At 42.7% G+C, this 14,026-nt stretch overlaps 1 protein-coding gene across 1 annotated transcript in view; it reads left to right on the top strand.

Moving 5' to 3' along the window:
* SLC12A7 (solute carrier family 12 member 7) overlaps positions 1-14,026 on the top strand; it is a 321,321-nt gene that overhangs the window by 222,431 nt on the left and 84,864 nt on the right. Inside the window, exons 10-13 of the mRNA XM_074945079.1 lie at positions 6,907-7,005; positions 7,752-7,809; positions 10,323-10,497; positions 13,571-13,689. Coding sequence (XP_074801180.1) covers positions 6,907-7,005; positions 7,752-7,809; positions 10,323-10,497; positions 13,571-13,689 — 451 coding nt within the window. The remainder of the gene's footprint in view (positions 1-6,906; positions 7,006-7,751; positions 7,810-10,322; positions 10,498-13,570; positions 13,690-14,026) is intronic.

Genomic DNA, 14,026 nt, shown 5'->3' with positions numbered 1-14,026 from the left:
ATGGGGCAGTTTACCCATCTGAGCTACTGTTCCAGGTTTTCTGCAAACTTAGGCTGACGTCTTTTTATCAGGTTACATTTTCAAGGTTCTCTTTCCAACTGAAAGAAGGTGAAGACATCTAGAGGCTTACTGTCACAGAAGTGCAGCTAGTCTCACAACCATCCCCTTCCTGGTCTTGATAGATTTATATGGAGCTAGTTTGATTCATAGAATCATAGAATATCAGTGTTGGAAGGGACCTCAGGAGGTCATCTAGCGAAGTCGAACCCCCTGCTTAAAGCAGGACCAATCCACAACTAAATCATCCCAGCCAGGGCTTTGTCAAGCCTCACCTTAAAAACCTCTAAGGAAGGAGATTTCACCACCTCACTAGGTAACCCATTCCAGTGCTTCACCATCCTCCTAGTGAAAAAGTTTTTCCTAATATCCAACCCAAACCTCCCCCACTGCAACTTGAGACCATTACTCCTCATTCTGTCATCAGCTACCACTGAGAACAGTCTAGATCCATCCTCTTTGGACCCCCCTTTCAGGTAGTTCAAAGCAGCTATCAAATCCCCCCTCATTCTTCTCTTCCGCAGACTAATTAATCCCAGTTCCCTCAGCCTCTCTTCATAAGTCATGTGCTCCAGCCCCCTAATTATTTTTCTGAGTAACAGCCGTGTTAGTCTGTATTCGCAAAAAGAAAAGGAGTACTTGTGGCACCTTAGAGACTAACCAATTTATTTGAGCATGAGCTTTCGTGAGCTACAGCTCACTTCATCGGATGCATACTGTGGAAATTGCAGAATACATTATTATATACACAGACACCATGAAACAATACCTCCTCCCACCCCACTCTCCTGCTGGTAATAGCTTATCTAAAGTGATCATCAAGATGGGCCATTTCCAGCACAAATCCAGGTTTTCTCACCCTCCGCCCCCCCACAGACAAACTCACTCTCTTGCTGGTAATAGCCCATCCAAACTGACCACTCTCCCCACAATGTGCATGACAATCAAGGTGGGCCACTTCCAGCATAAATCCAAGTTTAACCAGAAGGCTGGGGGGGGGTAGGAAAAAACAAGGGGAAATAGGCTACCTTGCATAATGACTTAGCCACTCCCAGTCTCTATTTAAGCCTAAATTAATAGTATCCAATTTGCAAATGAATTCCAATTCAGCAGTTTCTCGCTGGACTCTGGATTTGAAGTTTTTTTGCTGTAAGATAGCGACCTTCATGTCTCTGATTGCGTGACCAGAGAGATTGAAGTGTTCTCCGACTGGCTTATGAATGTTATAATTCTTGACATCTGATTTGTGTCCATTTATTCTTTTATGTAGAGACTGTCCAGTTTGACCAATGTACATGGCAGAGGGGCATTGCTGGCACATGATGGCATATATCACATTGGTGGATGTGCAGGTGAACGAGCCTCTGATAGTGTGGCTGATGTTATTAGGCCCTGTGATGGTGTCCCCTGAATAGATATGTGGGCACAGTTGGCAACGGGCTTTGTTGCAAGGATAGGTTCCTGGGTTAGTGGTTCTGTTGTGTGGTATGTGGTTGTTGGTGAGTATTCGCTTCAGGTTGGGGGGCTGTCTGTAGGCAAGGACTGGCCTGTCTCCCAAGATCTGTGAGAGTGATCGGTCATCCTTCAGGATAGGTTATAGATCCTTGACGATGCTTTGGAGAGGTTTTACTTGGGGACTGAAGGTGATGACTAGTGGCGTTCTGTTATTTTCTTTGTTAGGCCTGTCCTGTAGTAGGTGACTTCTGGGAACTCTTCTGGCTCTATCAATCTGTTTCTTCACTTCCGCAGGTGGGTACTGTAGTTGTAAGAATGCTTGATAGAGATCTTGTAGGTGTTTGTCTCTGTCTGAGGGGTTGGAGCAAATGCGGTTGTATCGCAGAGCTTGGCTGTAGACGATGGATCGTGTGGTGTGGTCAGGGTGAAAGCTGGAGGCATGTAGGTAGGAATAGCGGTCAGTAGGTTTCCGGTATAGGGTGGTGTCTATGTGACCATTGTTTATTAGCACTGTAGTGTCCAGGAAGTGGATCTCTTGTGTGGACTGGACCAGGCTGAGGTTGATGGTGGGATGGAAATTGTTGAAATCATGGTGGAATTCCTCAAGGGCTTCTTTTCCATGGGTCCAGATGATGATGATGTCATCAATATAGCGCAAGTAGAGTAGGGGCGTTAGGGGACGAGAGCTGAGGAAGCGTTGTTCTAAATCAGCCATAAAAATGTTGGCATACTGTGGGGCCATGCAGGTACCCATAGCAGTGCCGCTGATCTGAAGGTATACATTGTCCCCAAATGTAAAATAGTTATGGGTAAGGACAAAGTCACAAAGTTCAGCCACCAGGTTAGCCGTGACATTATCGGGGATAGTGTTCTTGACGGCTTGTAGTCCATCTTTGTGTGGAATGTTGGTGTAGAGGGCTTCTACATCCATAGTGGCCAGGATGGTGTTATCAGGAAGATCACCGATGGATTGTAGTTTCCTCAGGAAGTCAGTGGTGTCTCGAAGGTAGCTGGGAGTGCTGGTAGTGTAGGGCCTGAGGAGGGAGTCTATATAGCCAGACAATCCTGCTGTCAGGGTGCTGATGCCTGAGATGATGGGGCGCCCAGGATTTCCAGGTTTATGGATCTTGGGTAGTAGATAGAATATCCCAGGTCGGGGTTCCAGGGGTGTGTCTGTGCGGATTTGATCTTGTGCTTTTTCAGGAAGTTTCTTGAGCAAATGCTGTAGTTGCTTTTGGTAACTCTCAGTGGGATCATAGGGTAATGACTTGTAGAAAGTGGTGTTGGAGAGCTGCCAAGCAGCCTCTTGTTCATATTCCGACCTATTCATGATGACAAGAGCACCTCCTTTGTCAGCCTTTTTGATTATGATGTCAGAGTTGTTTCTGAGGCTGTGGATGGCATTGTGTTCCGCACAGCTGAGGTTATGGGGCAAGTGATCAGTGATCAGCGTGCCCCCCCTCCCCGGCCTTCTGGTTAAACTTGGATTTATGCTGGAAGTGGCCCACCTTGATTGTCATGCACATTGTGGGGAGAGTGGTCAGTTTGGATGAGCTATTGCCAGCAGGAGAGTGAGTTTGTGTGTGTGTGTGTGGGGGGGGGGGTTAAAAAACCTGGATTTGTGCTGGAAATGGCCCACCTTGATTTTCATGCACGTTGTAAGGAGAGTGGTCACTTTGGATAAGCTATTACCAGCAGGAGAGTGAGTTTGTGTGTGTATGGGGGTGGGGGGGTGAGAAAACCTGGATTTGTGCTGGAAATGGCCCACCTTGATTTTCATGCACGTTGTAAGGAGAGTTTGTGTGTGTGGTTTTTGGAGGGGGGTGAGGGGGTGAGAGAACCTGGATTCCTGCAGGAAATGGCCCACCTTGATTATCATGCACATTGTGAAGAGAGTGGTCACTTTGGATGGGCTATTACCAGCAAGAGAGTGAGTTTGTCTGTGGGGGGGCAGAGGGTGAGAAAACCTGGATTTGTGCTGGAAATGGCCCATCTTGATGATCACTTTAGATAAGCTATTACCAGCAGGAGAGTGGGGTGGGAGGAGGTATTGTTTCATGGTGTCTGTGTATATAATAATGTATTCTGCAATTTCCACAGTATGCATCCGATGAAGTGAGCTGTAGCTCACGAAAGCTCATGCTCAAATAAATTGGTTAGTCTCTAAGGTGCCACAAGTACTCCTTTTGTTTTTGCTAATTATTTTTGTTGCCCTCCGCTGGACGCTTTCCAATTTTTTCACATCGTTCTTGTAGTGTGGGACCCAAAACTGGACAGGCCTTACCAATGCCGAATAGATGGGAATGATCATGTCCCTCGATCTGCTGGCAGTGCTCCTACTTATACAGCCCAAAATGCTGTAAACCTCCTTGGCAACAAGGGTACACTGTTGACTCATATCCAGCTTCTCGTCCACTGTAACCCCTAAATCATTTTCTACAGAACTGCTGCCTAGCCACTTGGTCCCTAGTCTGTAGCAGTGCATGGGATTCTTCCGTCCTAAGTGCAGGACTCTGCACTTGTCCTTATTGAACCTCATCAGATTTCTTTTAGCCCAATCCTCTAATTTGTCTAGGGCCCTCTGTATCCTATCCCTACCCTCCAGCATATCTACCTCTCCTCCCAGTTTCATGTCATCTGCAAACTTGCTGAGGGTGCAATCCACACCATCCTCCAGATCATTTATAAAGATATTGAACAAAACCGGCCCCAGGACCAACCCTTGGGGCATTCCACTTGATACCGGCTGCCAACTAGACATGGAGCCATTGATCACTACCCATTGAGCCTGACAATCTAGCCAACTTTCTATCCACCTTATAGTCCATTCATCCAGCCCATACTTCTTTAACGTGCTGGCAAGAATACTGTGGGAGACCGTGTCAAAAGCTTTGCTAAAGTCAAGGAACACCACATCCACCGCTTTCCCCTCATCCACAGAACCAGTTATCTCGTCATAGAAGGCAATTAGATTAGTCAGGCATGACTTGCCCTTGGTGAATCCATGCTGACTGTTCCTGATCACTTTCCTCTCCTCTAAGTGCTTCAAAATTGATTCCTTGAGGACCTGCTCCATAATTTTTCCAGGGACTGAGGTGAGGCTGACAGGCCTATAGTTCCCCGGATCCTCCTTCTTCCCTTTTTTAAAGATGGGCATTACCTTGGCCTTTTTCCAATTATCCAGGACCTCCCCTGATCGGCATGAGTTTTCAGAGATAATGGCCAATGGCTCTGCAATCACATCAGCCAACTCCTCTAGCACCGTAGGATGCAGCGCATCCGGCCCCATGGACTTGTGCTCTTCCAGCTTTTCTAAATAGTTCCGAACCACTTCTTTCTCCACAGAGGTCTGGTCACCTCCTCCCCATACTGTGCTGCCCAGTTCAGTAGTCTGGGAGCTGACCTTGTTCATGAAGACAGAGGCAAAAAAGCATTAAGTACATTAGCTTTTTCCACATCCTCTGTCACTAGGTTGCCTCCCTCATTCAGTAAGGGGCCCACAGTTTCCTTGACCACCTTCTTGTTGCTAACATACCTGTAGAAACCCTTCTTGTTACTCTTAACATCCCTTGCTAGCTGCAACTCCAGGTGTGATTTTTGCCTTCCTGATTTCACTCCTGCATGCCTGAGCAATAATTTTATACTCCTCCCTGGTCATTTGTCCAATCTTCCACTTCTTGGAAGCTTCTTTTTTGTGTTTAAGATCAGCAAGGATTTCACTGTGAAGCCAAGCTGGTCGCCTGCCATATTTACTATTTTTCTATACATCAGGATGGCTTGTTCCTGCAACCTCAATAAGGATTCTTTAAAATACAGCCAGCTCTCCTGGACTCCTTTCCCCCTCATGTTATTCTCCCAGGGAATCCTGCCCATCAGTTCCCTGAGGGAGTCAAAGTCTGCTTTTCTGAAGCCCAGGGTCCGTATTCTGCTGCTCTCCTTTCTTCCTTGTGTCAGGATCGTGAACTCGACCATCTCATGGTCACTGCCTCCCAGGTTCCCATCCACTTTTGCTTCCCCTACTAATTCTTCCCGGTTTGTGAGCAGCAGGTCAAGAAGAGTTCTGCCCCTAGTTGAAACACCTTGAGGGGAATTGGGCAGGGTTTCCCCTGCCCCCATTCCTAACTCAGTCATTTGCATTTTGACGGATCACCTGACTGTTGTGAGCTTTCTTAGGTAGCAGAAGGGGATACTTCCTAAAATATTTCCCAGTAAAATATCAGAAAGAATGTTGTCTAACATTCCCACTGTTAGCATCCCCAAACTCTCTTGGGTCTTTACAGAGATTTCGGATAGAGGTGGGGAAAATGGTTTTACCCTTGGCATTTTATCCACATCTAGCTGCCTCCCAGGTTCTAGTGTGGTTTTATCTCATGTGGTTTGACTAGGATATGGGCAGTGTGCTGTGTTCCTCCATCCCTGGAATATCTGCCCAGTAACTTCCATCCCCACTGGGGATCTGGTGTTTCTGTACCCATAAGGTACAGCACGGTATATGTACTTGTCTTTTTGTTCTGTTTATACAGCACCTAGTCCAGTGGATCCTGGTCTGTGACTTAGGATTCCTAGGTTATGATAATACAAATAATAAATAATAATATGTACTGGTGCCTGAGGAGTGAAGTCAGCAGCATATACGTTGTACACCCCAGTTGACCTGGCCGTGTAATTTCTCCCCCTCCAGAGGCTGAACAACAGAGTTAACTCTCTCTACTTTTGAAGTTCAAGCAGGGCCCCCCCTCCACCCCGCTCAATGTACAGACTGGGTAATTCCAGGGGAGATAAACCAGTGTATGACAGAGATGATGCCACTTCTCCCCACTCCTCTGAGATCCCTCTGGGATGGTATCCTGCTGCAGTAGGTTCTCACCCCTGAACGGGTGATTCTGCTTGCCTCATCCCTCTTATGTTTCCTATCAGCCCAAGGCATCTGTCTGTGTATTCGTCAGCCAGTTTACTGTCTGTGAACACATCTCAGGGCTTTCAGTCTATTAACCAGGATTTTAGGGCATGTAGGTACAAGGTGTAAAACTGCTCAAGTCCCATTAGCTCATAGAACTTCTGAACAGTTTTCTTGCCCCAACCACTACTCCATTTTATTATGTAATCCCTAATTTGTGTTTCAACTTCAGAAGACTAGTTTGTATCACACTTTTTCTGAACCCCCTGAAATTTCCTTCTGTACAATTTGTGTGACAGTTCAAATTTCTCAAGCAAGGCAAGTTTAAACTGAACAAACGTTCTGTAGTCCACATAATGGAATGCCAAATGTTTCCTCAGTTATATTAGTTTTTGGATTGTTGCTAAACATAAATATTGTATTTAAATTCTTTTTCATAAAGTAATCACTATTCATTGCTTTTATGGTATAAAATTCGGTTTTATTCTTCTTTTTAGGTATTATGGCAGGATCAAACAGATCTGGAGACCTTAGGGATGCTCAGAAATCTATTCCTACTGGAACAATTTTGGCTATTTCAACTACATCCTTTATCTGTATCCTTTGTGATGTGTTTTAATTATTTTCTTTCTTCCAGAGCACACTATTAAGGTGGAAGTGTACATGCCTTAGGATTTTCCTTTGAAATTTCACTGGGAAGTCATTCAAGTTTGCTGAGTTTAAAACTTAGCAGGAGCAAAACAGAACCTAAACTGAAAGAAATTCTAAATATTTTCTATTGATTTCCCAAATTCCAATTTAAAATTGTTGCTATTGGGGTGTATAATGCAGGATCCTGAAACCACCCTGGTCTACCCAGTAAATTACCTTTATTTTGGCCTGATCAGTGTGGCCATTTGAAAATGTGATAGTGTATGAACTGCCAGGGAAAGAAACAAATGCTGTACAGCATTACAAAATTAGGAATCCCAGAGGCTTCTTTTATGAAATGCCAAATTTTGGATCACTTGAAGTTACTTAAAATATGAGAAAATATTTATCCCTACAGTTGAGTGTGTACCCATAAATGATGTGATGTAATCTAATCTAATCTAATATATGAAGTTGGTTGTCAGCACTACATTGGGGTAAAGTATAGAATAAATACAGCACATCATAAAGAAATATTGGCAAAAGTCAGCTAATCCTTGATTAATCTTATTTTTGTGAGAAAGCGGGAAGAAGACAAAAAAAGTAATGTTCTGAAATTTTTTACAGATTCTTAGGTAATGTGGAGTTTGATTCTTCTCCAAATTATACTACAGTATAATCTGTTTTTATCTTCCTTCATTCTCAATAATAGATCTATCCTGCATTGTATTGTTTGGTGCATGTATAGAAGGTGTGATATTAAGAGATAAGTATGTATATTTAATTTCCATCTTTATAAAGTGTACATGTTTTATGTATGCTCATAAATTTTGATTATTGGAATGAAAATATGTTTGAATAGGTTTTATTTTGGAAATTTAATTTAGATGGTGTGCGTTTATGCGAGAGTTAACTTTGCTAAATTTCCTAATTTCATACTATTCTTTTAATAAAAACAGACAAGTCAAAGTTGAAGAAGAAAAAATAATGAAAATATGCTAAGTACACACCTAGCCTTAATTATGCATGCTTATGTTTCTGAATACACTACCTGGAGATCCACCTGAAAATCACAAAGGTGTATTAGCTAATGCAGAACACAGAAGCTCACCTTTTGAGTAGCGCATGTTATTGGGACCATACTGCACCTGTGTTCTGTGCTGTGCACTGGCTGCCAGTTCCCGTCTTGCTGAAATTAGATTATAATTAGTACCTTTATAGACAGGTTTCAGAGTAGCAGCTGTGTTAGTCTGTATCCGCAAAAAGAAAACGAGTACTTGTGGCACCTTAGAGACTAACCAATTTATTTGAGCATAAGCTTTCATGAGCTACAGCTCACTTCTCACGAAAGCTTATGCTCAAATAAATTGGTTAGTCTCTAAGGTGCCACAAGTCCTCCTTACCTTTATAGAGTTGTAACAGATTGCTTGGAGGGCCAGGTGGCCTAGTGTTTTGCATCTGACTTCCAGCCCTTTGTTTCCCTGATCAAGGTGTGTCAGTCCTTCAGGCAGTGAGGGTAGGAGGAATCGGGCCCTCCCAATCCACTGACTGTGTGAGTTGACTCCTGAACAGGGGCACTCCAAGTAGGGAGTCTAAAGCCACTGTCCTGGGCTACTTTCTACCACTGTCCCTTCAGTTTGTGGAATGGCCTCTAGAGTTCAATTTACTGGGGTGGCTTGCCTCCCATGGCAGCCTCTCATGGATCTTGGGCAGCATCCTGCTGCAGTTCCTGGGCATGTAGCAGAGAATTTTCAGGGACTCAGTTGTATGTATGCACTGGCACCATGTGGTGTGCCTTTTTCTGTACATCCAGAGGTGACTTGTTTTCAAAGCTGTGTGCATATGTAGCTTCAAAATGAGGACTGACGAGCGTATCCAAGTGTCTGGGCATGCACAATTCAAAGATTTTGAAAATTGACTTCAACGCATAAGGCTTCTTGCTCTGTCTCTGCTGTTCCTGGCCCTTGCAGGCCTGAGAAGAAATAAGGTGGTCTTAGCTTTACCTTTTTTCTTTTCTCTGCCAACTGCTCTGGCAAGCCTGAAAATAAATGAAAAATAATAGGCCAGATACAATGCATTTTTACTAAATGAATTTTTACTAATAATCTTCAAACATTAAAAGTGACCTTCAAATTTTTTTAAAATAAGTTAATGCATACCACTTTTTAAAAAACTGGTTGACATCTCACATTTCTTAAGACTCTCCTAAGCTCTCTCACCTTAATTGAACCCCCTCTGGACTCATGCATGGATCCATAGGCAAGACAGTACCAATTATCTCAAGAAACTATTGGAACTAGATTGGGCATCAGCTACTATGTTATGAAAGCACCTGGCTCCTAGTGCTGATTTCCTTTGCTCATTCTCCTGATAGACATCTTTCAAAAATTGCACAGACTCAGGCAGCATGTCAGGCTAAAGGCATATGTATTTAGTTGACTGGCTAATTCTAGTTGCCACCCCCACAAGTTATCTGTCTTTACTCCCTCTGCCTGTACCTCAGAGAAAACCATCATAACATTACCACTTTTTCCTTAGCACTCCCTCCCACCTCCCATCACAATAACCCTCTCCTATCTGCTATTTTTCTTTAACTGGAACAGCTAATCCAACAACTGTTAGTGGAGGACAGCTTGCAGGCTGCCTCCATGCTTGCACATGCCCAAGTGTCTTAAGCATATCTAAACAATGTTAAAAATAGGCCGTGCACATCTATAACCAGGTTATGACAGTACCTCACCCACTGAATTTTCTCATACATCGTTTGATACCCATGCACTGTGTATGATCAACCATTTATTTTGAAAACAATATTCATATGTATCTCCTATTTGTGTCTCTGTATATATCTGCACGACAGGGTTTTCAACAGCACAGGCTTTTGAAAATCTGGCTTCTAGCATCATGGCTGTTATTCTCATTACATGGTAATTAGTTCAATACCACAAGCAGTACAGAGCATATGAGTAAATATCTTGCTACTGGTATAAAGAATGTAGTGTGCCCAGATAATATGGAAGTCATGTCTTGTAAAGACACATGTAGTAATAATAATTATTAAATCACAGTTGTGTTGTAAAATTTAGCTGCTCCATTCTTTAATAGTATAAGAAAAAGGATAAATCGGTTGGGTAAACCCAAACACAACCTGATTAATTTGTAGAGTATCATTTATTAAGTGCTAAAACAGAATTAGAAATGTGTATATTGAGCTATAAGAGAAGAATTATCACTTTAGCATCCACTGCTCTTTCTCATTAATTTATTTGATCTTTCCCCCAAGGTTTGGAGAAGCAGTTAATGGAAACCTAGTGATTGGTACGTTGGCATGGCCTTCTCCATGGGTAATTGTAATTGGTTCATTCTTCTCTACATGTGGTGCTGGTCTACAGAGTCTTACTGGTGCACCCCGGCTGTTGCAGGCTATTGCAAGAGATGGCATAATACCATTTCTTCAAGTGAGCTACTTTTTTCAGTGTTTTAAATGCATTTACATTTAAATTGCATTTATATTGTTGACTAAAATATATTTTTAATTATTTTTATTCCTGTTACCACTGCAGAGCCATGAAAGTGTGATGGTATGTCTATACTGCAATCCAAGGTATAATTGCAGCTAGGGTAGACCTACCTATGCTAGCTTTACTTGTGCGAGCATTGCTAAAAATAGCAGCATGGATATGGTGGTGCAGGCTTCAGCAATGCGAGTTGGTACTCACGATTATGGATGGGCTTGTAGAGCCTGCACTGAACTCCATGTCACCTCAACTACACTACTATTTTTAGCAATGCTAGCACAGGTAAAGCTAATGGAGGTATGTTTACCTGACCTGCAGTCACACCTTGGATTGCAGTATAGACATACCTTGAGCTGAAGCTAGATTTTAATTGCATTTTAAAAAAAAGTAAATCAAGTTGCATTTGCAGACCACACTCTACCCTTATGTATCTCTGTGCTGTTTTATTGTCTTTATTCTTCAAACAATCAAGTTGTGCACTATGAAACTGAGGCAGAATTGGGCCCACAGAAGTTTTTACGAGTGGAAATGCACAAGCCAGAAAATAACTAGCAACTTAACTTTCAGATTCCAGTTCAGGCACTTTTTATTTGTAAATAGAGTAAATTTGATGTGGACATGGAACTACATGATACTGTTTTGGAGTCACTTATAGAAAAGGTTGAGAGCAACAATTTAAGTTCTTACTCATTCTGCAAATTATATAAATTAAGACAGGTATAACAGCTATTTCCTTGCTGTTCTGTCATTAGCTCTGAACTTCAAGGCCTGATTGTGACTGAGATGAAGATTATGTAGCTTTTCTCTGAATTGGATAGTTTGGCAAGTGTAGAGTGTACAGTCTCCCAGGTATTCTAGTGCCTGGGCAAAATTGGGTTATCCATGAAAAGCCAGACCATCTTAAAGAGCTTGCAAAAACAGTAACCTCCCCGTTGATGAAGGCAGTCTAAATCAAGTTATTAAGGTACTGCATATGCTTGGTCTCTTGCTGGATGCATCTTTGTGCCTACACTTACATATAAAAGCAAAGGATGAAAAATGCCACCATCCAGAAAGACAATGCAAAGACTTTTGTAAGGCACTATACCTGTAATTAACTGAAAAAGCCTACCTAGAAGTGACAGCTGTTACAACACTCTGTGGGTGCCTGCTAAGGAAGAGCGGAGAGTAGCGGCTGCTGGCCAGACACCCAGCTCTGAAGGCAGCTTCGCTGCTGCCAGCAGCAGCGCAGAAGTAAGAGTGGCAATACATTATACCATGCCAATATTACTTCTGCGCTGCTGCTGGCGGTGGCTCTGCCTTCAGATCTGGGTGCAAGGCCAGCAGCTGCGATTCTCCAGCAGCCCAGCCATTGCTTAAATTGTGCTAAGGATTCTCCAGCACCTCATGCATTAAAAATTAAGCTCTGCCCCCATTTCCCTCCTTACATGCTACATTCAGTATGCACTGTAGAGTTTCAAATTATGGATAAATCACTATGCAAGCTTTTAGTCACTGACTACAGTGGAATGAGCAAATAACCCTATAGCAGCACAAGATAGCTCATCATCCCTGCCTCTTAGTCCAGCCAAAATAAATATTAAAAACTATTAAAAAAACCTGAAAATTAAAATAAAAATGAACACATGGCTGCAGCAGAAGCAAAAATGTTAACTCAGTCATTTTCCTTTTATTCTGACAAATTCTCACTCTTTTGGACAAGACTGGAAAATGACTATTGTTAGGAGGCATAGAAAAATATTCAACAGTGGGTAGATACTTGATTGTTTTGGTTTCTGTCTCTTAAGGATAGAATGGGTTGGGCTTGTTCTGAAAGGCAGTGCTGCTTTTTTTCTCGTGAGACTTGGCAACGGCTGCTGTTGGCCGGAAGGGAGCTGAGCAGAGACAGGGCCAACCAGCAGCTCCTCCTAATTCCCCACATTATATAACTTGTCCAAGGGGATAGGAGCTGGTGTGAGCTCTAGAGAGGCATCATCTAGTGTGTGATGGTGGCAGTAATGGGAGGAGTGGGGGAACAACCTTTGGGAGAGGAATTAGAGTGGGACAGGCTCAGTTAGGGGAATCTGAGGAGGGGACTGGGGCTGGGAAGAAGTTGTATGAAGAGAAGAGAGTTGGAGAGAGGTGTGGGGAACTTGTGGGTGAGGAGAAGGCAGCTAAGGAAGGAGGAACTTGGTGGAAGGAGCTGAATATTGGGGACACAGAATAGGGGCCAGGACAGGGAGAGGTGAGAGGTGAATCAAAGAGACAGATGGGGGGCAAGAGAGAAATGTAATCATTTTGAGGAGTAAATAGAAAGGGGATATTTGGCAATGAGGGAACAAAAGGTGGGATGACTGCAGAGGTTTCACAGAGGAGAGAATGGTCTTGAGGAAAGAGGAGACTGCAAAAGGAGGGACATGAGAGTCGTCTGCAGGAGGATTAGAGAATTTGTAGATTGGGATGGGTTTCAAGGAAGATGTTTAGAGATGATGAAGTGTTTGGAGGTAGAGGGAAGAGAGCATGAAGAATTCACAGTGGTGCAAAGGTGTGAGGGAACATGAGACATTTGAAATATGGTGAGAGATGTTTGAGGAAAATTAGGGTCTAGAAAGAGAATGAGAGTTTGAATGAAAGAGATGGAAGATTGAAGGGTCTCTATAGGGAAAAGGGAGGGACGGTTGTGGTATGGAGAATGAGAGTGAGGAGAAACTGGATGTTTAGAAAGAGAACAGGTGGAGGAAACATTGGGGTTTCAATCCTTATGGTTATGTGGAGAGAGGAGAAGGGAACATATACTGCTGTGTGTATTCTTTGGAACCTTGAGAGAAGACTTTGTCCCTGCTACCCCCAACAACTTTATGCGAAAAATTACCTGAGTGGATCTGGCCATGAGCTCTCTCATATCCCATGTCTCAGCAACTGGGCTCCTTCTACTGATTTATGGTAGGGTTCTCTGTAGGTTCCCTTTAGTATATTTTGAGAACTATATATTGAACAGATTTACTCATTTTACTGTATATTTTAATTGAATTAGGTATTTGGTCATGGAAAAGCAAATGGTGAACCAACCTGGGCACTACTTCTCACTGCTTGTATTTGTGAGATAGGAATTCTCATAGCTTCCCTGGATAGTGTAGCACCAATTCTTTCAATGTAAGTATGCATGTGAAACTTGACATTATTTTTTTAAAAGCTTAATATATTGTTGAAATTGAATAACTTAGTTATCAAGACTTTTTCTTGTCTTTGAAATACTTTTCAGATCATATTGTTAGTAAAGCTCACAGTTAACCTGAAGAGAATCTAGACTGACAAAATAAGATAAAAGCCTTAGGCTAATGCTAAATTAAATCAATGCTTAACTGAAATAGACTTCTATACATTATTTGACTTAGTACTGCAGACATTCTCATAAAAAAATTAACACTATCTGAAATCAACACAGACCATATTAAATGGACTCAAATCTAGCTAAATGAGAGATTACACA

Source organism: Natator depressus, chromosome 2 (genome assembly GCF_965152275.1).
Source record: "Natator depressus isolate rNatDep1 chromosome 2, rNatDep2.hap1, whole genome shotgun sequence".
Taxonomy (NCBI): Eukaryota; Metazoa; Chordata; order Testudines; family Cheloniidae; genus Natator; species Natator depressus.
The sequence above is the reverse complement of the archived record's forward strand: the minus strand, read 5'-3'. Positions and strand labels throughout refer to the sequence as shown.